This window comes from Cydia strobilella, chromosome 8, assembly GCF_947568885.1.
Source record: "Cydia strobilella chromosome 8, ilCydStro3.1, whole genome shotgun sequence".
Lineage (NCBI taxonomy): Eukaryota > Metazoa > Arthropoda > Insecta > Lepidoptera > Tortricidae > Cydia > Cydia strobilella.
The window spans coordinates 10,609,444-10,636,270 of record NC_086048.1 but is presented as its reverse complement, the minus strand read 5'-3'; the positions used below and the strand labels follow the sequence as shown (position 1 = coordinate 10,636,270).

General features: G+C 37.5%; 2 protein-coding genes across 4 annotated transcripts in view; one reads left to right on the top strand and one right to left on the bottom strand.

Moving 5' to 3' along the window:
• The window catches only part of LOC134743615 (leucine-rich melanocyte differentiation-associated protein-like), a 44,353-nt gene extending 39,768 nt beyond the window's left edge, over positions 1-4,585 (top strand). The window contains exons 5-6 of one of the 2 annotated variants that reach the window (XM_063677180.1): positions 1,952-2,154; positions 3,450-4,585. In XM_063677180.1, the coding sequence (XP_063533250.1) occupies positions 1,952-2,154; positions 3,450-3,529 (283 nt within the window). In that variant the 3' untranslated portion in view covers positions 3,530-4,585. The remainder of the gene's footprint in view (positions 1-1,951; positions 2,155-3,449) is intronic. The other variant, XM_063677181.1, reaches the window with a different exon arrangement.
• Positions 4,586-4,813: 228 nt separating this feature from the next.
• Positions 4,814-26,827, bottom strand: part of LOC134743604 (SH3 domain-containing kinase-binding protein 1) — a 51,185-nt gene continuing 29,171 nt past the window's right edge. For both annotated transcript variants that reach the window (XM_063677163.1, XM_063677164.1), the window contains exons 5-16: positions 25,308-25,490; positions 18,150-18,276; positions 17,459-17,585; positions 16,575-16,675; positions 15,984-16,166; positions 14,127-14,212; positions 13,537-13,702; positions 12,578-12,686; positions 12,013-12,103; positions 10,996-11,145; positions 9,651-9,844; positions 4,814-9,418 (exon numbers count right to left, since the gene is read on the bottom strand). In XM_063677163.1, the coding sequence (XP_063533233.1) occupies positions 9,266-9,418; positions 9,651-9,844; positions 10,996-11,145; positions 12,013-12,103; positions 12,578-12,686; positions 13,537-13,702; positions 14,127-14,212; positions 15,984-16,166; positions 16,575-16,675; positions 17,459-17,585; positions 18,150-18,276; positions 25,308-25,490 (1,670 nt within the window). In that variant the 3' untranslated portion in view covers positions 4,814-9,265. The remainder of the gene's footprint in view (positions 9,419-9,650; positions 9,845-10,995; positions 11,146-12,012; positions 12,104-12,577; positions 12,687-13,536; positions 13,703-14,126; positions 14,213-15,983; positions 16,167-16,574; positions 16,676-17,458; positions 17,586-18,149; positions 18,277-25,307; positions 25,491-26,827) is intronic.

The following is a 26,827-nucleotide window of genomic DNA, read 5'->3' as shown; positions in this document are numbered from 1 at the left end:
GATGATGATTAAATTTCGGATTAGCTTGCCTTGATCCGCTCTCCGTCCCACTCTTCGCTCATCCTTATCACTCCTCTTCCGAATGATGGGTCTACCCACGTGAAGTTCGGTCTGTGTCATCCCTTCCCTCTCCCAGTGGGTGGATTTCAAAATTAATGTAGACATTATAATGCCATCAATAAAATCGACACACTCGCGAAAAGGTAATTGTGGTTATAGGGGATAGCAATGGGGTGAGATGGGATTAGCTTGCCTTGATCCGCTCTTCGTCCCACTCTCCGCTCATCCTTATCACTCCTCTTCCGAATGATGGGTCTACCCACGTGAAGTTCGGTCTGTGTCATCCCTTCCCTCTCCCAGTGGGTGTATTTCAAAATTAATGCATACATTATAATGCCATCAATAAAATCGACACACTCGCGAAAAGGTAATTGTGGTTATAGGGGATAGCAATGGGGTGAGATGGGATTAGCTTGCCTTGATCCGCTCTTCGTCCCACTCTCCGCTCATCCTTATCGCTCCTTTTCCGCATGATGGGTCGCCGCCACCCTGGTTCCGGTCCTGGCCTCATATCTTATACCTCTCACCCTCTCACTTCTGGTTGAAACTTGCGGCCATTCCAGTTTTTTTTATGTTATAATTTGGCTACTCAGTGTTGCCACAAGAAAAAGAAATATCTAAAAGTATAATAAAATAACTCTGACATAATTACCTACTCTGAGAAGCCTGAACTAGAAAATCAAAGTAGTAACTGAACTTAGCTTAGTTAGACTACTGTGACTTACTCTGCGACTGTTTTTCATGTTTTTATTTCTATGTACAATAAAGTATATACATACATACATACATACATGCTACGCTAAACTTAATTAGGTTCTTACATAAACTTAATGCAAAATTTACGCTGAATTCTATCCGATAGCTTAATGATCGGAGCATTAATAGCATTATTCACGAAGGACGGAAGCATTCACCTGTAACTGACACTGGAACGTTTATTACCCGCATAAGGCATTCTAGATAGGTAGGTTCGCTAATAAACACGATACTTTATATAGGTACGATATTAGGTCACATACACACAATCCCTTATGAGTTTTTGTTATTGTCTTAGTCTAAATCTTCATCCAGAGCTAAAGGGTGCACTGCTAACATACGATAGAAAAAAGTTTGGTAACTCCTGGCGTATAGCTGATATTTTCCGCTTCATAATTAAATCTTTTAACACTTTACTCCAATCACATCACGAGCTATAATTAATATGTAGTACATTAATCAGTGAGGCAAGTTTGAAACAGAGAAATAGCTTTAGACATAGACATAGGTTAAGTAAGTACCTATGTCTTAAAATTTCATATACATATTGTAAAATTTCTGTTATGACATTAAACTCACATCTTAATACCCATACTAATATTGTAAATGCGAAAGTCTGTCTGTCTGTCTGTGTGTTGCTTCTGCACGATTAAACCGCTGAACAGATTTAGTTGAAATTTGGCATAGAGATACTTTGAGTCCCGGAGAATGACATAGAATAGTTTTAATCCCGAAAATCATCCCTTAAGAGGGTCGAAAGCGGGGTGGAATTGAAACAATTAATGAAGTGCCTGATAATTTGTGTACATAACTTACATAAGCAATTAAGCCTATGCTCAAATTGCATGTTGGCTATTACACTTTATATCCAGGCGCTATTCTTACTCTAGCCGCGGTTACTAAGTCCACGCAGACGAAGTCGCGGGCAAAACCTAGTATTTCCAATAATCACGTATCTACTCCACCACCAACAGATATATAATTAGCTTAGTAAGACTACCAGTTAGTTGTATTTATAATTGTACAAGTATAACCATGATGATGACCCGCCTGAGTTTACGGTAGGCTACTCGTATAAGTACACATGCAAGTAAGCAAGATGTGCTTTAAATTCCCTCAATCTCATCTCCCACAGATACTTTGTAATATACAAGCTGAGCAACCTACGCTTCCTGGATTCTCGGCGCGTACGCTCAAGCGAGCGCGCGCAGGCGGAGACGCGGGGCTCGTTCATGCGCGTGCGGCGCCCGCTGCCCGAGCCCGAGGACACCAGGCCCCGGGCCGCGGGCAGGGTGCGACCCCTGCCGGTGGACTTTAGCGCGTTGGGCAAACACAGAGGTAGGTACCTAAAAGATTACATTAAGTATATTCTACCTGCTCACAACGCTTCTACAATAATGATAACGCACGACGTTGTAATTCCCGGTTCTCGCCATACAAACTCAGTACCGGGAGCAAACCCTAGTAAAAATATATATACGAGCAAATATGATGAAAAATGATATGACGCCGCTGAACGTGGTTGGTGTTACCATTCATATAAAATATATTTTATATCAACCAATTTTTCATATGAGCGTATCTACACTTAAGTATGCAAGTCTAATTTTAATTTATACGTGTACAACACTTTGTAAACGCACTTAACATAGTTACGCCCTCAAAGTATAAACTAGTTCGTTAAAGAATGTACCTAAACAACAACAACGGCAAATGTCATAATGCCATATATACAAAATGACCAAAATGTTGTACATTATTGGCTAAATTACCGAATCACGTGGTTTTTATAGTTCATTATTTTAGTTAGGCGCCGAGTTTAGGCCGCAGTTCGCTGAGCAAGTGAGCACTGAGCGGTCAGCCGTGCGTACCCGAGATCGCGGATATCATTTTTATTTTTGTTAAACAATAAAAAAGTAATCGATGGGTTCGATCTAAAATAAAATTGCGCATTTCAGAGGCAATTTTCATATTTTTAGCTTTTGTGCAAAAATTGTAAAAAAAATAATAGTGCGTTTTAGACCTACCAAAGATAGATATAACTCCGTAATAGATGTATACAGTCTAAGGAAAAAACGTGCCTCGAAAATCAAGAAAATTTGATTCTCGTTCAGAGGGCGCTACTAGCTTTGGCTTACTGTCGTATAGATGGCGTTGACGGTTTCGTTTGTTATTTAACAATTTTAACGCATATCAGAGAAAGAACATGGGTCAAAATCATAAAAATAATTAATGCAAATATAAAAATCATTTATCCATGTTTAAATACATTTTATCGTATTTATATAAATATTTATTTTTAGTTTTAAAGTGTGTCGACAGATGGCAGTGAATTTACTGGGGTTACAAAATTTACTATGACAGTACCGCTCTAGTATAAGTTACTCTATGGACCTACATATGTTCGTTATTTTTTCCCTCGAGCGAAAGTTGTTTAATCAGGATTCGAATCGATGAAGTTACTAGAGAAAGACGCATACGACTGCTATTCATATTTTTTGGCAACCGTTTTATGATCTAATAAAGCGCTACGATTTTTCAAAATGCTGGCTGAACCCACGGCACCTTAAGATCCATAGAGACTGGTAGGTTTCAAACTAATGAGATAGTGACGCGTTAGTCTTCTTTTCCAGGAGCCTACGGCAAATGCAACTACAAGTACACCGGCAAGCACTCAGAGGGCAACAGATTTATAGTGAACAGCGACCTGTGACGTCATCACAACCGTATCACTAAATAGAGATACATATCAAGTGAAATTGAATTCACTTGGATCAAATTTTTAGGATGCTAGTTTATAGGGCGACTGAATGAAGTAAGTAGGTAAGTTGTTCACGACTTTCACAAGTGCTTTCACATTGTCCGATCCGATATCGGATGTAGGATCCTACATCCGCGTAGTTAGGTCGTGGGGGCGCGCCCGGGCGCCATCTTTAGCGGTCACTACAACAAGCATAATGCCTACACATACGCACACAAACAAATATTATCGGTCCGACAGCCGACTCCGACATGGCTGAATTTATCGGAAGCGCCTTTCCGATATCGGATGTCGGAAGGCCGCCTTTTTTTAAGTTATCTGTCGTTTTTAAGTAATAATTATTTATTAAATGAATAAATAAATACACAAAAAATACATTTCTCACATATTACTTTCATCCAACATCCGATATCGGATCGGGCACTGTGTGAAGCGTTTTATTCCTGAGTTAAAGTAGGTATAGTGAGGTTATTGAGTAGGTACTTTATTTTATAAATTATAATACCATGTTGTTTGTAGACTATATTGAATTAACTATTGTAATTTTAGGGGGAGCCGTAGTTGGCGTAGTTCTAACCTAACCTACTGCACTGGCAAGGCAACCGAGGCAACGCCTGACTGCCTGGCTGGTACGATTTTGTGAAAGGTCGCAGTTTTAACTGGATCTATCCCCACTTTTCTGGCAACAGTTCTTTTTCGTGGGGGGTCGTAATTCTAACCTTACTTCGAGTTCTGACTTTACACATACCCCCATGTTACACACATCGGCTTTTTTATTGCGTGCTCGCTTTCAGCTCGCGCGCACAGTATGGCCTCGTGTGTAATGACCAACATAGCACACTTGTATTACAATACTAATACCTAATATGCAGCTGTTATGAATTTTATAATTCTATTACCTACAAGTAGTTTTATTCCTAAAACTCAGCCAACTTATACTATAAAGTCACCGCAATGCCTCTTTACCAACCACCTGCGATAAGTGGTAGACTTGTTCGTAAGTGTTTGTTACGAATTTACATATGTAAATAATCAATAAAAAATTCTATCGAAATATTGTTGTTATTTTAGATTAAATTATACCTGTAAGGGCCACTTGCACCATCCCACTAACCCGGGGTTAACCGGTTAAACCGTTAACCCAGTGTCAAATAGTACTGGTAACCATGGTAACTCCAGGTTTAACCGGTTAACCCCGGGTTAGTGAAGTGACCCTAAGGAAATTAATACACTGTATAGTTATTCAAATATTTATTTTATTCATTATAATGAATATTCTGAACCGTTAAACCTTAGGAATGCATTAAGTGGGTACAGCGTAGGTACGTAAAAATAAATTAAGTACTAAAAAATTACTTCAAAAAATTTCGCTATATTATACAATGTTAAATACGGTTTATCATATAAACCATTTTACAATTCAGTTTTTACTTCACTCATGTATGTACATTATAAAATACCTAATATGCTTGTAAAGTATAATTATGTACATCAAAAACTAAATGCAGGTATTGGCTTGACAATCTAATTATGTTGTCTATATTTGATTTCTCCCTTTGTTATTTGCGAGGCCTTAATATTTAAAGTTAAACTGTTGTCAAAATCATAAAAGGGACTAAATAAATTAAATCTGGCTGGCCACGACTTTTAATTTTATATATTGTAAAAACGTAAAATATTGCATTTATATTGTAATCACAGATCCTAAGGCCTTCAAACGTAATCATATTATGCGATAATTTACTGTGTAGAATGCACCTGTTTTAACGTTCTGTGAACACGCTGGAAACATGCACATAATATGCAGGTTGTTTTTGTCTAGCCATACTTATACACATACGTTGCTCATACCGAACAACTTTTACTTCCGCGTCAACCCCGAATTTGCAAAAAAAAGCTGTATTGAAAAAAAAACATCGACATATGATTAGCAGAGATGTGTGAAGCAGCTATTTTGGGGTTGGCAGCATTGTAAAAGATGTTCAGTATGGGCATACTCGCCTCTCAGACCTAATTATAGAGGTTCAGACAGGTACTGTATTCGTTTTAATTAAAATAAGTGTCGATAGCTACAGCTTACGTGTAAAAGCACTGAAGGTTTTATAGCGTTAGAAAAAGCTATATGTTTCTCATTGTTTCAGACCATTTGAAAATAACATAAAATATAACCAATAGGAATAGGATCACAAAAAAAGATATCCGATCTAATGACGTTAAAAACCAACATTTTTAGATTAGACCATAAATGCAAAGCCCTAATTCAGTGGAATTAATTTTCTTTGACGATTCAAGCTTTTAATATTGTCTTCAGTTACCGCGATAGTTACTCATGAAATAAAACTATGAAAACGGATTATATCGCGTGTATTGAATTTATAATACATCCCGACGTTTCGAACCCTTTACAGCGTTCGTGGTCAACGGGTGTAACCGTAGACAATATTATGAAATATTATGTTATTTTAGATTAAATTATACCTCTATAAGGGCCACTTGCACCATCCCACTAACCCGGGGTTAACCGGTTCATGATTCAAGCTTTTATTAATATTATGTGTGACCTTTATTTTGTGCATAATTAAAGCAATTTAAATAAATTTAGAATGTATACGGTAAGTTAGGCAACGTCTATCACATCGTAACCTAATGCTACCACTATAATACTACTGCTTCGCTCGTCATCACTCAACGTTACAGCATCGCATTCTATACATATATACTAAAATAATTTATTATGATCAAATTATTTATATATTTATAAAACACATTGGATGGTACAACACAACCAGACAAGCAGTCACAACATAATTACAATAGTTTACTATAAGCATGTATTGGGTATTATCTCACCAATTTGCTTAATAAGACTTTTCAAGCTAGTAATTAGCCAGCTCCATTTATTAGCAATTGGGGTATATCGCCCATAATCATTTATAAAAACTTAGGGTATGAATTCTAAACGACTCAGTATAGGGAAGTGTTGACTTGATTACCCAAACGCAGGCATCATCTCCAATTTTATTTACCTTCATTTCGTTCAATAGCAATCCGTTACAGTTTTAAAGTTGCCCATACTGATTCATTTGAATTCTTCATCCTGTATATAATGGCATATTAGTATTCATAGTCAACCTTTCAATCAAATGCCACAATTATCTATACTATAATGAATAATAATTTTCTTACAATAATATTATGTCAAATAAATGATTTAGATATGTTTACAAAAGGTACATAATACGATACAAAAAGTTAACATTTAAATCATTTCTGTACATATAGAAAAATATATTAACTATATGGCTCTTCATACATAATGTAATTTATTACACCACATACTAGTTCAAATGAAACTTTGGTTCAATATTTGCTATTGTTTTACCGCATATAACATAATTTCAATGTTTTACTGGAATGTGCGAATCACATAACGAGGGTTGCAAACATCACAAAATTACGTAAATATACATCTCTCGCCCCGCGGGACTGTGCGTGATCCAAAAAATGGCACTAATTTTGTAATGATACATAACGCGTTATACTTAATCTACGACATTTATTACTTATTATTTATTATTTATATTTGTTTAGGCAGTAATTGTTGATCAAATCGTACAAATGTTATCAGTTTCAAAAAGACAAAATGGGTACTTATGTATAACATAAAATCTGTTCCTGCATGATATGATATTTTTTTATTAACTGCTTATTTTAAAGCAGCACTTTTTACATGCTAAGGATTATTTTCATTTAATAAAAAATATACCAAAAGACACATGAACAGACTTTCTTGTGAACACACAAGGTACGATTTGTTATATATAAAAGAAATGTCGGTGTTTCCAATTTGGACTTACATTCAGCCATGGCACACCTAAGTACATTCACAAAAAATCACTTTCGCTATAATAATAAATGTAAATATGCATCACATTATAAAATTTCATTATGTAAGAGTTACAATGCATACATCCAATCGCGTCACTAAAATCGAGTAAAGCTTTCCATTACATTATTAGAAATATCATAAGAAATAACCATGAAGAGTAGAGGCGACGTTAAATAAACGCCACTATAGTCTACTCAATATTACTTGGCGTGTTTCCGTTTTTTTATAAACAACAGTCAACTCATAAAAAACTCCCACAGAAGAAAAATATAAACAAGAGCAATATAATATATGTAAATCAATTCCAAATTGTTTGTACTTAGTGTAGGTTTTTACTGAACCTTAATTCGTATTCATATGGTTCAATTTCGATACACAAAGTAATCAATTAATACGTGGAGAAGAAAACCGTTCAAAAAGTTACATATTTTAGTCTCCGCAATCTCCGCATATATCAATTGACGTTTATTAAGTTATTATTAAATTTGTTTGGAGAGGAAACACGCCAAAGAGTACAAATAGACTAACTACTTAGACCATTACTAGGATCGAATGGTTTCACTAACTACAGAAGATGTATGCTGTTGCTGAACAATCTCTAGAACGCTTATTATTTACGCACAGTTTCATACAACGTACGGAGTCTGAGCGGGACATACTTAAAACTCGTGTTAACAATTGAACGTTGCTAAAATTGTTAAGTCCCCGCAAGCTCGGCCGAATTTCACCTTCCCATACAAACGGAGTTTCGTTCTCATTTTAAAACTACGTGTTGGATTGTAATGAAACTTTGCACATACAATGACATGACGTATATCTAGGTCTGTAATTAGTTTATATAAATCTAGTATATAAAACAAATGAAATAGAACAAAACAAGTTTTGTATGAAAATCTTAAATTTGCTGTATTTTTTTATTATTGTATCTGAACCTACATAAACTAATTACAGACCTAGATATACCTTATCCTATTGTATGTACAAAGTTTCAGAGCAATCTAGCTAGAATTTTTAAAATGAGAGCGTAACTGCGTTTGTATGGAGAACCGAACTTGTCGAGGACTAAGTTTTTTATCACATTCAGATTCGGCGCGTTATATGTGCCCTCCACGTTCCAGGTGCATCCTATTCTGTCTTTTCATACTATACTTCACTCGTCCAATGATAATCCCTATGACAGTTCATTTTTATATGGAACAGCTATGACTTAAAATGTTTTTAGCCATTTTTTGGAAACATAGCACATTAATTTATTTAGAAATGTAACATTGAAGTAATAAAAACACGATAGAGCATATTTCTTATATTATTTTTTAAATTATAGCCTATCCAAAAGCGACTTAGAGGAACTGTCATAGGGATCAACATTCGACACGTCACGTATAATTGATCAAATTAGTACTGAAAAACATAGGATGCGCCATTGAACTGACATAATTTTACATGTTTATATGTGAATCGTACTAAAAAAAAGTCTGATTAGAGCACTCACTCGCCCGGGCAGTTGGCATCGATGGCTGTAGTATGGCCCCTCTACACTATCGGCGATGACAGACGAGGACTGGCGGGCACGATAGTGTAGAGAGCATACTCGGCAGTCCCCGCCAGTCATTATCTATCATCGCCAATGATCGCCTGCGACCCGTGAGTTGTCGGTTTTTTGGGCACGCATCAAAGAGAATCGCCGGGTGTTTGCGCTGTATAGGCGATCGTGTGGTTGATTGCACGATGATCTTGCCGATGATAGACGATGATACTATCAACGATCATCGCCGATAGTGTAGAGGAGGCAGTAAAGGCTACACCTGCGTGACGCAGTGCGCGAGCTTGTGCAGCTCGCCCTGCAGGGCGACGCGCTTCTCCGTCTCGGCGGCGAGCTTGCTCGTCAGCTCTTCGATGGCTGCGTTGAACTTTGCGTTTTGTACTTCTAGTAGCTTCTCCAGATTTGATATCTGTGGTGACAGAAAATATACATTAAATATGAAATGTGTGGCCTAAGACATGTGCATATTCAGTAAATATACTAAGAAAACAAGAAAAATAATATACGAGTTTTTGGATTAATGAATTGAATTTAATGACAGCTCAAGCTCACTGTCGGATTATGCTACATCAACAGACATAATGGCAAAATTTTGACGGGTATTTGAGGAAAAAATGCATTCAACGTAAAAATAAGTATACCCTATTATTAAGTTGCGCTACAAGCGCCTCGACCGAGTCGCTCCGCTCCCTCTGCCGCCTCTCCAGCGTGGCCGTCTTCTCACTTTTCTCCATCATCTCCTCCGTCTTCTCCAGCCGCTCGACGGTGCTTTTCTCGAACACGCCCGATTTGGAGCTGCTCATGTCGTTCTTCTCCGATGTGAGGGTGGTTTTCTCTGTTGGGTGTTGATCGCTCAGTTATTATCAAGTAAAATAAACACATTCACAACCTTAAGCTTATTACTATTGGTAGCTATCAAAGATAGATATCTCCGTAATAGATGGATACAGTCTAAGAAAAAAACGTGCCTCAAAAATCACGAAAATTTGATTCTCGATCAGAGGGCGCCACTAGTTTTGGCCTACTCTCGTATAGAGGGCGTTGACGGTTTCGTTTGTTATTTATAATTTTAACGCATATCAGTGAAAAAACATGGGTCAAAATCATATAAAAATAATTAATGCAAATAAAAAAATCATTTATCCATATTTAAATACATTTTAACGTGTTTTTATAAATCATCATTTTTAGTTTTAAAGTATGTAGATAGATGGCAGTGACTTTACAGCGGTTACAAAATTTACTATGACAGTACTATCTTCTTATATCCTATGGATGGTATAGAAAGGATGCCAATCTCTTATGGCAGAATTGTTGCAAAAGTGACCGCTTTCAGCTTTAAATAATAGTTCCTAATCTCTCCGGTGGCGCTAGTTAGGCTCTGGGACATGAGTATAACATGAACCATATAAGGCAACAAATAACCCGACCAAATTACGTAGGTTGTGTTGTTTTTGGTAGTATTTCGGTGTATGGTGGCGCCGCCTAATTACTGTTTTTTGTTGGACACTTTTCATACATAGAGATTTGGCTCCTTTATATAGTCTCCATGTTATATCCTCTTTGGTAGCTATATTTGACCGCCAACATTTTTACCGTCGAAATACGTCCCGATCTGGTGAACGCGCCACTAACGCTCCACTCGTAGGTCGCTTGCGCACTGCGCATAATGCGCGAACTTTTTGCAAACGGGGGCGTTCGCCAGATTCGGACGGACCTGATCGTACATCGAATATTTTATGTACGTTCTATGGTTTTTTGCCAAACCGAACTACTAAAAATACTCTTACTTCAAATCGGTAGGTAAAATAACCATCGAAAACTATGCGTCAGCCAACCGCCGTCAATCGGGGAAAATATTATTAGATTGACGGCGGTAGGCTGACGCAGTTTTCGATGGCTATTTTTCGTACAGATTTGAAGTAAGATTATTGTCGGCCGCCCCATTGCAGGCGCAGAAAAAGAATAAGTCGTATGTATACGTACGAATATCTATTTTAGCGTTCTTGCTGTCGTCGTGGCTGCTACGGACACTGGCGGCGGGCGGGGTGTGCGGGGCGGGCGGGGTGTGCGGGGCGTGCGGGGCGGGCGGGGCGGGCTTCTTGATGTCGTCCAGCATGGCCAGCAACGTGCGCCCTGCAGGGTACACAGGAGGGCAGTCAGACTCCGGGGCTATAACGGTCTCCTAGCCTAGTCGGTAGTGAAGCTGAAGGTCCCGGGTTCGAATCCCGGTCAGGGCATTTATTTGTGTGTTCCTGAGTTATGGATGTTTTCTATGTATGTATGGTTTTTCTTAGTTTGTGTAAGATTGTCCCCAGATATTTATTTATTTATAACCGCGAAAATCGAAGTTCCCAAATTGGACATCTTTCCCTTTCACTCTAATTACGGCTTCATTGAAGTAAAAGAGGAATTACATGTCAATATTTTCTAAAACAGCAGATTTTTTTCCGCGATTTCGCGGTTAGCCCCATAGTAAAACTTGTTCAGTATGACCTAGATATCAACCCCCCCAGACTCCCCAAAGTATGGTCAGAGACAAAATCACCCTGTATTTAAGTACTAACGCCAAATGCCAACAAACTGTTAACAATAAAATCCGAATATAAAGTTCATCGTGTGCTTAGGCACGGATAAGTGCGTAAAAATGAAAATCTCAGTTTACCATTTGATTACTCATTTTTGCAAAACCACATAAAAGACTTACATTTACTTAATGGTGCGGTGGCGAATTAGGCGAATCTACCACTAAATAAATAAAACAAAATCTTGCACGTTTGAATATTGTGACGTTCATTAAATCAGATTCGCTAGCTCCACTTACTGAACTTTTTTGAATAATAATTGTTTATTAACACATGTCAGTGCCAGTGACTCGCCAGGGGAGTTCTCTGTTCGTAGACACTTTTCGCTACATACGGTTTTTCCCGTGTTATCGGCTACGCTCGTAGCGCGTAGCTCGGGCTGGCACTGAATCATTAAATAGTTGAAGGTTATTTATACCCGCAGCAGTAGGAGAATGGACCGGCCTGGCGGCGGGCTCGGGATCCTTCGACGCTGCCGGCTTGTTGTCCGCCGAGTGACGCACTTTCGTCTGGAAAATTCATTTCAAAATTACTTTTTAACCTCACTCGCTCGGAAAACCACAGTTTATAGCGCGAAATCTGCGTGCAAAAGTCTATTTTATCCGCTATTTTTTGAATTTTGAACACGATGAATATCTGTGCTTTTCTCTTGTTTATTTTGTTTGGATTTGAGTGTGCTATGTCTTAAATTTGATATGTTAAATAGGGCAAAATTAAATGGTTTTTTTTTGCATCTCGCATTTTCCTAGCTGTAGTGGAAAGTTGTGTGTTCCGCACGGCTGCAAAATTATTTGGCGTCTCGTGTGTCGACAGCCTCGCTAGGCTCAGGAATCTCGCTCAGCTTTCAATTTCAACACTCACGCCAAATAACCACTTTGCAGCCTTGCATAACAAATACTTATTACCTTATTCTAATGATACGACCATAGTGGTCCTGTTAGATTCTATAGGATTTACATACTATTTAAAATAAAATCACGAACCTCTTCAAAACTTTCGAGAACGGACATTCTGCTGCTAATAGATGACGTGCTCTTTGACATTTCCATCGAGTGTGACGATCTCTTTTCTTCTAGACCGACCTCCAAAATTCTGGAACACAAAGAGAGTAAATGATAGAGAGAAGAGAAGTAACATGAACGGTAATAGCTGTACTTAAAACTTTTGGACAGAAAATTGAGTGTACTTGCGCACTGCACGAAACACTTGTTCGTAAATAGAATAAATATAAAGCAATTATTTATTACTCCAATATAACAATGAGCAATTGAGCATCGTCGAGCAGAGGTCAAATTTAGTATTTTGTAGACAGGGCATCTCGTACCCGAGTCATACAGCGTTTGGTAAGAGGAGAAAAGGAGGACGGTAACTATACCATCGGCTAACCGTATTCGATCACTGTATATCGCTGCCCCGCTTCAGGCGGTTAATGTAAATTTTAGCAGAGCAAGCACACTCGATTCAGTACCCTTCTGCCATTCTATGGTCGCAGATGATCCGGCCTTTAACTTGATAATGTAGCAAATATTTAACCATTGACGTACGAATGGTACGTACCTCGTCAGTAAGTAAGTAAGTAAATATTCTTTATTGCACCAAAATTATACATTTTACATACATGTAAAACTACAAAGAAATATTTAAAGAAAAAATAGAACCAGGTAACAACAGGCGGTCTTATCGCTAAAAAGCGATCTCTTCCAGATAACCTCAGTCAGTCGTCGTCAGTGGTTGTGACGTTCCGTTAGTTCCCAATGAACACGTCAGCGACGAGGACTTGGACGGGGCGCACTTGGCGCGCGGCGTCGTCCACAACAGGTTCATTCCAGCGAGCGGCGCCGACCCCCGCGAGCGCCGCCCGGGTGCGATCTAAATTCAATGAACCAGTTTGGACGTCCAGTCCGCGGCCTTAAGGGTTAACTTGACTATGTAGTGGATTTACCTGTCGGTACTGCCGGTGCCCTTGGCGGGCTTGCCGTCGAAGCTGGTCTTCTTGGCCTGGTTGAGCTTGAGCTCCTCCATCCACGGCGCGCGGTGCTTCTCCCACTCGCGCGCCCGCGGCTTGATCTCCTCCGGCTTCTCGCCAGCGGCCGGCTTGTCGCCTGGAACTTAATGTCATATTTTTTTTATTTTTCTGATCAAATTTGACGGACCGGTTAGTCTCATAGAGAACCAAAATGTTTTACATCTGTTCAAATTCAATAAAATTTGAACATAATATATGTAATTATGATTACCGGCGGCTTGAAACAAACTAACCGTTTGACCGTCAAAGACGTCATATGACGCGCGCGGCTACGGCCCAATATCAACCTTTGTGCATCCCGACAAGGTTTCCGATGACGCGCCGCACACGATAGGCGTGGAGTTCAAAGGGTTGTACAATAATACTTGGTATGGATTTTCTAGGAAGAACTGAGATGATTGTTAACGGACACACCCGTTGTGGGATCACAAAACTAAGAAATCAATTGCCTACTGCTACTAATTATTATTGATTGATTGATCGATTGATAAATCAATTACAGTTACCTTCGTGTCCATTACTTAATCCAATTTGTTGTGGAGTATCATCCCGCAACGCTTGACTAGGGGGCCGGCGTCGCGGCGCTTTTACTCTGAAATTCAATTGTTATTTATTAATATTAATTTTACTGTTATCTTAACTTAAAAACACATTTGAGGTTATTATATTAAGCGATCTGTCTGGTACTGGTCTCGTGAGTCTAAGTGTACATTAAAATGTACATATTCATTGCAATCTAATTTGAACCTTACATGAAACAAATAAAGTAGCATTTCTTGTGTTTCACTGCGTTGTAAAATAAACGAAATTCGTTCCAATTTACTTATAGAACAAGGTTCAAATTAAAAATTGAATAACTTTTTATGTGGGTCTTACGAGGATAGGAAAGAAACAGCGCAAAGTAATAAGTAACGAGAAAAAGGTTATCCCCGCTATAGACGGAGTTATTTCTAAACTATTTTAAGCGGCGCCTTATGTGAGATACTGGGCTCGAGAGAATGCGTAGTAGAACACCCCTTTTAAAAATGAGACTCATCAACTCATGCCACAGTAAATGTAAATGTAAATAGCCTTTATTATTGAAGTTTTGGGTGCATAGCATATATTAATTTGGTTTCACGTTCACGACTTTAACTTCAACTCGTCCTTTGACGTAGGCCTCCTCGATAGCTTTCCACTTGTTTCTTTCTTTTGCTGTTTGCATCCATTTACCTCCATCTATTTTTCTTATATCATTCGACCATCTAAACTTTTGTGGACCACTCTTTCTTTGGTTATATCTAGGACACCACTCTACAAGGTCCTTTGTCCACTTATCCAGTGTTTCTCTCATCATGTGGCCTGTCCAGCGCCACTTTTGTTTTTTTATTAATTTAATTATCGTTTTTTGGATGGACAATTTGACTCTGTCTCTAAGTTTTATATTGAGTATACTTGTTTCCATATGGTTTTGACACACATTCAGTTTTTGGTGCTGCTTTTTTGTTAGTCCCCAAGTTTGGCAACCATAAGTTATTACTGGTATTATGCAACTATTGAAAATTTTAAATTTCTGCCTTGTTGGTATTTCTTTTGCCTTAAAAACTTCTTTCAAAGACCAAAACTTTCTCCATGCATTTGTAGTTCTTCTCTCAAGTTCCTTATCTGTCTGATCTTCCGGTGATATTATCTGCCCAATGTATACATATTCATTAACATAGTCTATTTCACTTCCATTCACTATAATTTGCTTCTTCGTACTGTTCGTCATTAACTTTGTTTTTGACATGTTCATGGAAAGGCCTACCAGTTTGCTTCGTGTCTAACATAGTTTTCAGCTCTGAAGGGTTATCTGTTACCAGTATGAGGACATCTGCGAACCGTAGGTGATTGAGTCTTCTCCCGTTAATGTTGAGCCCAAAGTTTTCCCAATTCATACGTCTAAACACACTTTCAAGGACGGCAGTAAATATTTCACAACACACGTTATTGGGAGCCGAACCAGTTAGTGTGTTTTTTCACTGGTATAACATATTCACAAAAAGTCCGGCAATTAATGAAACGGGCTAGTTCACGGATTCGTCTAGTTGGCACAATGTTTAAAGGTGTAATTGCAACAGATAAGAGAGAGAGATAACGATAGACAATCCGAATGAATATTCGTGGCTCTCTGATTACTAGAATCGAATCATCTTTTATTTATATTTCCTGTGACTGTGTTCTTGAAAGTTTGCCGACCCCTGAGGAGGGCATAGTCGGTTTCACAAGCAATCGCAACACCGCGACGCAACGCCCGCGACCGCTTGTCATTTAAACATGGAATGTATCTACTACTACAGAAGGTTCAGATTGCTTTGACTCCAGTAAGACACAGACGTACTGACCGGCCGGCGCGCGGGTCGTTGAGGATGGAGTGTCGCTCGACGTGGTCGAAGGTGTTGTTGTTGTTGTTGTTGTTGTTGGTAGTGTTGGCGGCAGGCTTGCTGGCGCCGCCGCCGTCGGGCCGGTCCCACTCGCCGCCGCTGCTGCTGCCCGAGGATACCGTCGTCGACGACTTCTCTTTATCTCTTTAACAATATTAACGAATAAAGATACAAAAACAGATAAGCGTTGTGTACGTGGCGCTTCTTTATTAATACTTATATAGCTACGACGTCGACATTTGGCACAATAACATGGTAAATGCAAAGGTATATTCTAAACACTACCCAAAAAAATGTTAACTTTCCGGGAATGCCCCTAAAGCTCGAATATATAATATGTTCGGCATCAATAATTGCCTTAATGTAAAGTTATAAGTTTTTTTTTTTCTTTATCTATCCTTTTCTCTTTCGAGTATCTGCTTCTGGTGACACTTATACTAGTTATACTATCTACATTAGAACATCATCTTACTAATTTCCTATAGTAAAATTAAGATAAAAAAAATACATTTGTAAATGGCAGGCTACAAAAAATTCATGAAATCAACTTACTTGTCCGTGGAAAGCATCTTGTTTTTCAATCCGCTGAAGAGCCCGGTAACGCCGGACGTCGGCGTTGGACTTTTCTTCAATGGCACTGGCGGTTTCTTTCCCTAGAAAGGTTAAGATTACAAGTTTATAGGTAAATGTTACAAAAACGCTGCGCGGCGTTCCTATTTAAAAAATCTGTTTGATATGTTATTACACGCTGCGTATATCGTTCACACCAATATAAATTAAAGTCAAATTAAAGTCAAAATAAGATGTCAAATGAGATTTGTAAATTAAAATTGGCCTCCTTGACTGGTTACGACTATTCGACGTACGAATTCGACGTATTACCGAATTACATACTTTAATATCCGAAGTTTGTAGTAACAACTTGCACTTAAAATTAAACTCAGCCAAACGAATAAAATACACTTAAAAACATTACCGTCACTTTTTTATCACTCAGATACCTACTAAATTTGAATTCTTATTAACGTGGTATATAAATGCGAGTTAACACAAAACCGTAAACATTTGAGGAGATATGAAACTAGAACATGTTTATTGAAAACCAAAGTTCAGGGGTCATCGGAGATTACAGTAGCGTAAATAGTGAACTAATTAAAGTTATTAATAAACATATAATAATTAAAAATCGCTAACACAAATAATACATATTCATAAAACTCATATTAAGTTTAACTTAAACTGTTAACATGTCTATGAATAACAGTATTAGTACTATTAGTAGTTTTGATTAGATTTTTTGCGGAATTCCTCTACTGCCTAAGTAAATAGAAAGCGTGACATGTTTCCGCTGATGACTATTTGGTCCTACACACTGTATCGGGTGTTTCTGGTAATCGGACTTTTTATTGATCGGGTTTTTTTTTCACCATACTTACTTGTGAATCTGGCGTCCCGTCCGTGATCGTCTCGCTATGTATGTGCTTTTCGGACTCGCTTTTATTTGTGTGCGTTACTGTACTTGTAGTGTTGTTCTCCTTGCTTATTGTGTTTTCTTTGTGCGTGCTGAAAAAACAATTGAAGTCATGAGAAAAACTGAGGAATAACATTATTCAGCAGGAATAGCTGGTTACTCCAGTAACCATGAAAGTAAGTCGTTATCTTACTTTAACTTAGTATGCAGAAGGTGGCAAGTATCTCAGTAGCCGACTGTAATATTACACAATATTTTTAGTGGTCCTCTTCGCTAATTTAGGTTTATGGCGCGATCAACGGATGCGTACTGATATTGCAATAGATGTTATTTAGTGCGAAGGACACCCAAACAGGGGTTTCCTGTGGATAACAAACTAAATAAACGGCGTAATATTGACCACGAGGTTGAAATTTAATTTCTTACAAACTTTCAAAATTTAAATATTCATTGTACACAAAGTCGAATTACAGTGGTACTTAAAAGGCGCTAGGCAAATCGTCAAACGACCGGGTTTGAATTTGAATGATAGGGCGGGTGGTACTGCCAAATCATGAAACGGCGGCGATTTATGACATGCCTAGATATTTCATTACCTGACGGATATTACGATCAGCCTCTAACTTATAGGTACAGGAAGTAAATATAATTGTTACCTTATTTTAGAGGTGGTCAGTTCTTTGACAGAGGCGCTTTTTTCGGAGTACTTGTTTATTACGGGGTATATCGAAGTCTTGCTGGGCGGCCGGTCCGGTTTCTTTTCTTCCATAGTGTCATGTGTAACTGAAAACAAAAGCTGACGTCAGACATTCAATTTCTAATGACAGCTGCACTTTTTATATAGTCATGAGCATCCCCAAAAGCAGAATTAAATTGCGATATTTCACAACAGGATTTTATTACCAAATATCCAACAGGGGCAACAGGGTTATTTCACAGCAGCCTTTCGGCTCCATCCAATCAGCTCACAATCACATATCTAGTGCTTTAGTTGACGTTTAAATATTTGTTTACACTCACAGGCAGATACGGGGATAGATGCAACAAAGTTTAATCTTTAAAAATGCTTCTTTCTTCTTTATATCTTAAGAATACAGAAGACGGTTGTTACAAAGGAACGATATCAATACCATATCGTATTATTAGAGGATGCAATAAAATATAGTTTTGCCCTTTCCTGGCAATAGTGTAGGCGCAATCTCAAGTTCATCTAAAGTAACATAACAAACTGCATTATCCTTTCACATTCCTTGACACCGCACAAATAAACTGAAAACTTTTAACACTTACTATCTGTTGTGTCCACTCCCATTTTGAACTAAATAAAATTGCAATTTAATGGAAAAACACTGTAGCGAAGCGATTACATCAACGCGAGTGAGCCAACTGCATTAAAAATGACACAGGCACGACGTGATGAGGTAAGTTACGCAAAATCACGACTACGCTAACCTTCATGAGAAATGTCAATAGCAGAATATCGAATATTAAACCACCGTGGGCGGACTGTTTACTAACAAGTACACGAGATTCGTTCCCAAGACTAAGTGTCTCTCATACCAATTTAAATAAGGCCTATAGTCGCATGTTTTATGGCTGCATGGTTCGCGTTTAGTTTATGTTCTCAGTTAGCGCGAGCTCGCTCTGCGTATTATACTAAATGAGTGTCTTTTTGTTTCCTCGGTTAGCATGAAAAAGTACTGAGCCTCAAACAACGGGCCTTTGTTTTGTTAATATCTACAACCATTTATAAAAAGGAAGTTAACTTATCAGTGGCGTAAGAAAGATGCCAAGAATGATTGACCTGGCGTGTGAAATTTAGTTCGCTTTCGAAATTTGTTCTAGTTGCGTGACTTGTCCATGCTCTTATTAGGTATTAATTAAAGGTTAAAGTTAAACTATGGCATAATAGCTGATTTACAGGTAATTTCCCTGAGTCCGGTTCAGCAAGTCTCCACTGCCGCCGAGGGTAATGGAGATTTTTGGACCGAGCATGGCGCAGAACGAGGTTTAGGTATTAAGCTATAACGTGTATAGTCGTATACAGAGATGGGCAAAATGTAATCGACTAACGATTAACGATTAAGATTACAAGAATTAGTTGCGACTGACGATTGAAAACGACGATTGGTCAATCTTAGTTGTATAGAGTGCAACTAATATAGTTGCAACTAAATTAGTTGCCGATGGATTTCGGACAACTAAATTTTGTAATCGACTAATTAGTTAGACTATTTTCTCGCGACTAATGTTAGAAGCAAATTGAATAGAATACCTCGGTATGGCTATGTTGACAGACTGATTAGGACATCTTAACGGATGTTTAAAAATAAAATAGTCATGTATTACTTACGATATTTTGACCGTTTCTAAGGAGTGAGATCTGTTCTCACTATTATTTTGCTACTAAAGTAGTGCATCTGTCTGAAATTGGATTAAATTTCTCTTATCTAAGGGTAAATAAGAACTGGGTACTTTGTGCATTAGTAAAATAACACTTAAAAAAACACAATTATATAAATCAAACTTTGTATATTAAATATAAAAGCAACCATGATATTTATTTAGTTAAACTATATGAGGTTAGTCTTGCAATCGTAAAAATAATAATTAAAAGCAAAAATTATCAACAAATCAACGTTGTTTATACAATAACATGTTCATATGTGATAAGATAAAACATTAAAAAACACAGTTATAATAAATCAAACTTTGTATATGAAACAAGCGGCTGATCGACCAATTCGCTACCGGTCCAATATATTGGCAATAGCGGTAATAAATAAAATATGTATGTTGATTGATATATTTGAATGTAGAATGACGCAAGGAAAATGTACCATAGTTAACGCTGAGAGTTCTTTACAAAGAGGTTTAAATATTTTTAATGACCACACGTTGAAAACAAAATAGACCGCGTAGATAATAAACAACATGCAGATGTGTCATTCAATAGAACGTGTTATTTTTAGAAGATGCGTCGGCATTTGCACCAAAATGCAACAAACAACTTCCAGGCCAGGTAAGTAGGATTATCCCATTGTTTTGTCACCGCGTGACACTAAAAAGAGTTTTACTATCAGAGACAGCAAAATATTGATAGTTTCTATATCTAAGATTTACTCAGTATCGTATAATTCAAAGTATTAATAATGCACCAACCTACTTTATTGTTTGCGATTTGTAAACAATGCAGTTTTTCGCTATTTGTCGTTATTACCAATATATCGTTATAATAATATTATGGTATTATTTGCATTGTCATTCAAGCATTTCAAATTAAACGTGTATACATAATTTCAGCTCAATCGGATGAAGATATCTGCTTCAAAATAAGTCGCAAAATTCTACCCAAACTAACATAGTTACAACATACGAGTACCTCCGTATGTTACATACATACGTACTTGTAGTTACATATTGCAAGATAAAAAATGCAAAAACGGGCGACTACGTAGTTTTAATATAGATTTAATCGTGAAATTTAGTCGATTGAAACTAAAACTAATTTAGTTGTTAGTCGAACATTCTCACAACTAATTTAATCGCAACTAAATTAATCGCGATTAAAAAATGACGATTGATATTTTTAATCGATTGATTAGTTAACTAAAAGATTAATCGATTAATGCCCATCTCTGGTCGTATACATATATTGTTTGTATAGCATTTGTTACTTCAACATAAATGTATTTTTCATAGGTGAAATAATTTAGCACACACTTCAATTATAAATGGCAGGAATCTTATCTAAGAGAAATTACCCTATCATTGCAAGATATTAGCAATTGTAAAGATATTTTGTAGATAGTGCGCTATTAAAAATAAATGATATCAAAACAAAATACAGTACATTTTTTTTACTCAAAATGCAAGTGACTTAATTTTGTAAAAAAATGCAATGTGCAGTTTTAAACTTTTTTCTGACGTTTCGGAATATAAAGAGTTGCTAACGCCTAGCTACTACATATACCTATTAATAATATAACGTACCATATAAATAACGCTACGCAGGTCTATACAAATAAATATTCGTCAAATAATTGTTTATTATTTATTATAAACACTACACACGCGATAAACTGAAAAACGACTTTCGCGAGTGAAGAGTTGTCATTTAGTGTGGTAATCTATTATCGACATCGTTATCGTTTACAGAAAATTACACGCACCGCGTAACTGATTAGGTATTCAATACGATCACTTCAGTGTAAAATATAACTTGGCTGGTTAATTTTTAACTTTAAACTAGTAAACGTGCTCTGACCTCACAATTTCAAAGTTTCATAACAAGCAGGTGCCTAGTTTATTTTGAGAACTCCTAGAGTTAATGGTGGACTACTCTTGTAAAGCCTTACAACTCTTACAAGCTTTTTCCCTAACTTGAGCAACTTTTCGCTAATGGCCGGTTTAATGGTTCATGTTCATACTTATTTTAAAATTAACCTTTTATATCAACAAGTGTCTTCGCGATAATAAGACACTAAACAAGTAATTCATCATCTTCCTCGCGTTCCCGGCATTTTGCCACGGCTCATGGGAGCCTCGGGTCCGCTTGACAACTAATCCTAAGAATTGGCGTAGGCACTAGTTTTTACGAAAGCGATTGCCATCTGACCTTCCAACCCAAAGGGGGAAACTAGGGCTTGTTAGGATTAGTCCGGTTTCCTCACGATGTTTTCCTTCACCGAAAAGCGACTGGTATAAATATCAAATGATATTCCGTACATAAGTTCCGAAAAACTCATTAGTACGAGCCGGGGGTTTGAACCCGCGACCTCCGGATTGAAAGTCGCACGCTCTTACCGCTAGGCCACCAGCGCTTCTACTAAACAAGTAATTGATAATCTGATATTAGCAAGAAACACTATTAAGATAAAAAAAAGCTTACACTGGCTATTCATTAGGGCTAACAGGAAAACTTAAGTACGGCTAATATTAAAGTTTATAATTCGTAAAGTGTAAAATCGCGAAATAAAGTCGTTACGTTACATTACGTTACATAGGTTACTTGTTAACTTTTAAATACTGTTTGATATTTATACTAGGTAAATAGTGACAGCGGACGACATTGTAGACGAGAGCGATTTTACTTAGTTGTAGATTTCCTTACATTTACAAAACATTTCTATCTGTCAACCGGTGATAGCATACGGTTATTCCGTCATACCATATGTCGTTGGTACCTACCCCCGATACAGGAGTACCTAGGGCGATTAGGGCGGTTACCAAGATTAATACAATTGCTTAGTAAAATGTTTAATATTAATTTTCAACTCAGCGTCAGAGGCGTCGTAGAGTCGCCGGACTTAAAACTGTTACCACCATAAGATTCAATTGGTTGTAATGTAAGGGCCATTCTACTTTTCGTTGAACAAAAGACACAATTCCACAGCACTACTTAAAATGCTTTTTACTTTAATTTGCTGCAACATGATTAATAAAAACCGGCCAAGTGCGATTCGGACTCGCGCACCGAGGGTTCCGTACTTTTTAGTATTTGTTGTTATAGCGGCAACAGAAATACATCATCTGTGAAAATTTCAACTGTCTAGCTATCACGGTTCATGAGATATAGCCTGGTGACAGACAGACGGACAGACGGACAACGGAGTCTTAGTAATAGGGTCCCGTTTTTACCCTTTGGGTACGGAACCCTAAAAAGGCTTAACTTTGCTTAGACTTAATATAACTTAGTTAAATAACCGTATTAATAAATTGAGCAATTCAGATTGAATTGAGATGTTGTCCTTGATGTCCCACCGTAGAATTAAATCCCGTTACTTTCATCGATTTCTTTTTCCGTGGCAAAATTGTTCTCGCCGGATTGCAAAATACACATATTAGTGATGATTATTTTCACATCCAATAACTTACTTCAAACAATCATTTGCTCAATACCAAACATTTTACAGTCTCAGGGGGAAACGCAACGCTAATATTAATTTTGACTCCCGGTGGGAAGCGTAATATTATTATTTTGTTATTCTAAAGTCCTTTTGTGTTTTTTGTTAGTAATGCAAAGGAGTGTAACAAAAATACATATGTAGGTTACATTATTTTCATTTAATTTAAACCAAAAATTTTCTTAAATAACTGTTCTAATTTTGATATTTAAAATTATTAGGTTCAATCGGACGCCGGCGGAGTGGTAGGAAACGTGGAATTTAAAAGCTCGTAAAAATCATAGTATCAAGCAATTGAATGTTTCAGCAACGAGTTTTCAACTTTTCACCCATTTAACCCTTGTCCAAGTAAGGCATTGGCCAAGCTTAAAATGTCAAATAAATTAAACGCCAGAGATAACAAACAACGAAACTCATTTGAATTAATGAATGTCGAAGTTGAAACGATGCCGAATTCGACATAAACAATGATGTTTTGTGCTCAGATAAGGACCGGCATGTTTGAATATTTTCCGGAAATAGAATAAATGAAACTGCTATACGCTAAACTTACTGACACGAGATTATAACACTTAATTAAAACTGACTAAATTGACTTGGCTTAAAAATGTTATGAATGAAATATCTCTCTGTTGCGAATAAAATTATATATACGTACTCGTATGTGTACGTATTAATTATCGTAGGTTACATTTTAGTTCCATTTACTCTGATTTTAGTTAAATCGGACAAATTACGAAAATACTTATAATTCGCAACAAACCACGTGACGTTGAGTTGAGACTGTAGAGAGTTAAGCAGCAATGTCGAGGTCACGCTCGAATCAGGGTAGACTCATGAATAACCAACAAGTGTGGGAACGGCAGTAATGGTGCCCATTCAATTGTTATTTACAGTTCGCAACCCGCCAACCTACATGTGGACAAGATAAGACTTGTTAGATTTTTTATATTCTTAACAATTGAACGAAAAAAAAATTAGGTTTCCATACAAAATTTAGCGAAACGTGTCACTTGCGGAATCATTTCAGTCCCTATCTATCTGCCACATTAGTTTTAAGGGTTCCGTACCTCAAAAGGAAAAAACGGCACCCTTATAGGATCACTCGTGCGTCTGTCTGTCCCTCCGTCCCACACGATATAGTTTTGAAAACTATATCGTGTATCGTATCGTTTTATAGGAAATATACAGTCAAGCGTGAGTCAGACTTAGAACAAAAATGCGGTTAGGCTGTTTTAGGGACACAGCCGCAATGGTTTACGTGAAACGTGGTGTTGTTATTGTATGATGTACGGAACCCTTAAGGCCCTTAAGGGTCCCCGGCAGCGGCAAGCTCGGTTCTCCATACAAACTAGTTTGCTCTGAAACTTTGTACTTGCAATAGGGTAAGGTATATCTATGTCTGTAATTAATTAGTTTATGTAGCTTCAGATACCATAGTTTAAAAAAAAACACAGCTAATTTAAGTTTTTAAGTTATGTTTGTGTGTGCAAACAACGTAAAACGCTGGATAAATGACCTAGGGCCGAAATAAGTATAAAAGATAAAAATACAGATAAAATATCGCTCCGCCGCATCGACAAACTGTGGTGCCGATACAACGACGTCAACTTACGTAAAAGATAGCGAACAAGCGCAGTTTCGATTATTCTCATAATATGGATAAACAACTTAATAAAGCCAGTGTACCTACACACAAAATGTCTTGAGACTTAAAATTAGTAGTGTTTATATCATACTGGATAGCCCGATGCTAGATGTTTGTCGTTAGACGTCTTCAGGTTAAAATAATGAAGGCCACCAGCCGCGGTCGGGCGCCTCCTTGGACACTATCGTTACGATATCCCCCTTGGGCAGCGTGCGTGTGCCAGCCTCTTTTTGCTACACGAGTATAAAGCTGTCACTCACCAGGGGGCAGCAGTTGCACGAAATTATCAGGGAAGAGACCGACGCGGCCGTGCAGCTCGCCGCGCCACCAGCCGCGGTCGGGCGCCTCCTTGGACACTATCGTCACAATTTCCCCCTCGGCCAGCGTCAGTTCGTCCTCGTTCACCGCGGTGTACGGGAAAAGGACGCGACATAGCTCCTTAACTGTTGAAGAGAGATAGGTACTTTTGAGTTGAACTTAATCAAATACCAAAGTATTCAAAATATTTAGATCAGTACGGTTTCACTCACTATTATTTTTACCCGTTTTTTCACCGTACTGATCTAAATATTTGTCTCACGATAGTTCAATTTCGATTACCAAAGTATGCATAAAATGTAACCCTTCTTTGCATGATTTTTTCTTTTTGCCCGAAATGAATATGTGTCACGTAATTGTTTGCTGATTCTGGGAAAAATAGTAAAAATATAACATCGATTTTACTTCGAAATCACTGTTAAAAGTTGCATAGGCTCAATCATATTTATGTAAATATATAATTTTCAGTAAGAGATATATGAAAAATCAGACTATTATTTGAAAGGTACACTATTTGTGATATATAACTATGATAAAGTTTTTAAATATAAAACAATTACAAACCCCGAAAAAAACGCCGAAAATCACATACTAAAAATCATCAACTTCTGGGTTTTTCCAAGTTTTCCGACATTTCGTTTTGAAACAAATGTAATTTTTAACCGACTTCAAGATTTCAAAGGAGGAGGTTCTCAATTCGGTTGTTTTTTTTTTTTTTTTTTAATGTTTGTTACTCCATAACTCCGTCATTTTTGGACCGATTTTGAAAATTCTTTTTTTGATTGTAAGTATATACATACAGATTGGTCCCGTTTTGGTCAAAATGCAGTTCTGATGATGGGATCCATGAGGAATCGAGGGAACTCCGCAAATGTTAAAGGCATACATATAGTGATTTTAGTATTTTCATCAACAAATCAAGCACTTACATTTAAAAAAGTGACATTTGATGAAGTGGAACTGCTGATGATGATCAGAACGGAACTGTTCAATGACGCATAGTTCACGTTTGGCGATTTGTCCTCTTCGTTTTGTTTGTTAAGCAAGTTAGGTTTTCAAGAAACATTTTTGTCAAGCTCGAGTTCTGATGATGGGATCCATGAGGAATCGAGGGAACTCCTCAAATATGAAAGGCATACATATAGTGATTTTTGTATTTTTATAAACAAATCCAGCACTTCCATTTTAAAAAGTGACATTTGATGAAGTGGAACTGCTGATGATGATCAGAACGGAACTCTTCAATGACGCATAGTTCACGTTTGGCGATTTGTCCTCTTCGTTATGTTTGTTAAGCAAGTTAGGTTTTCAAGAAACATTTTTGTCAAGCTCGAGTTCTGATGATGGGATCCATGAGGAATCGAGGGAACTCCTCCTCAAATGTGAAAGGCATACACATAGCGATTTTTGTATTTTTATCAACAAATCCAGCATTTCCATTTTAAAAAGTGACATTTGATGA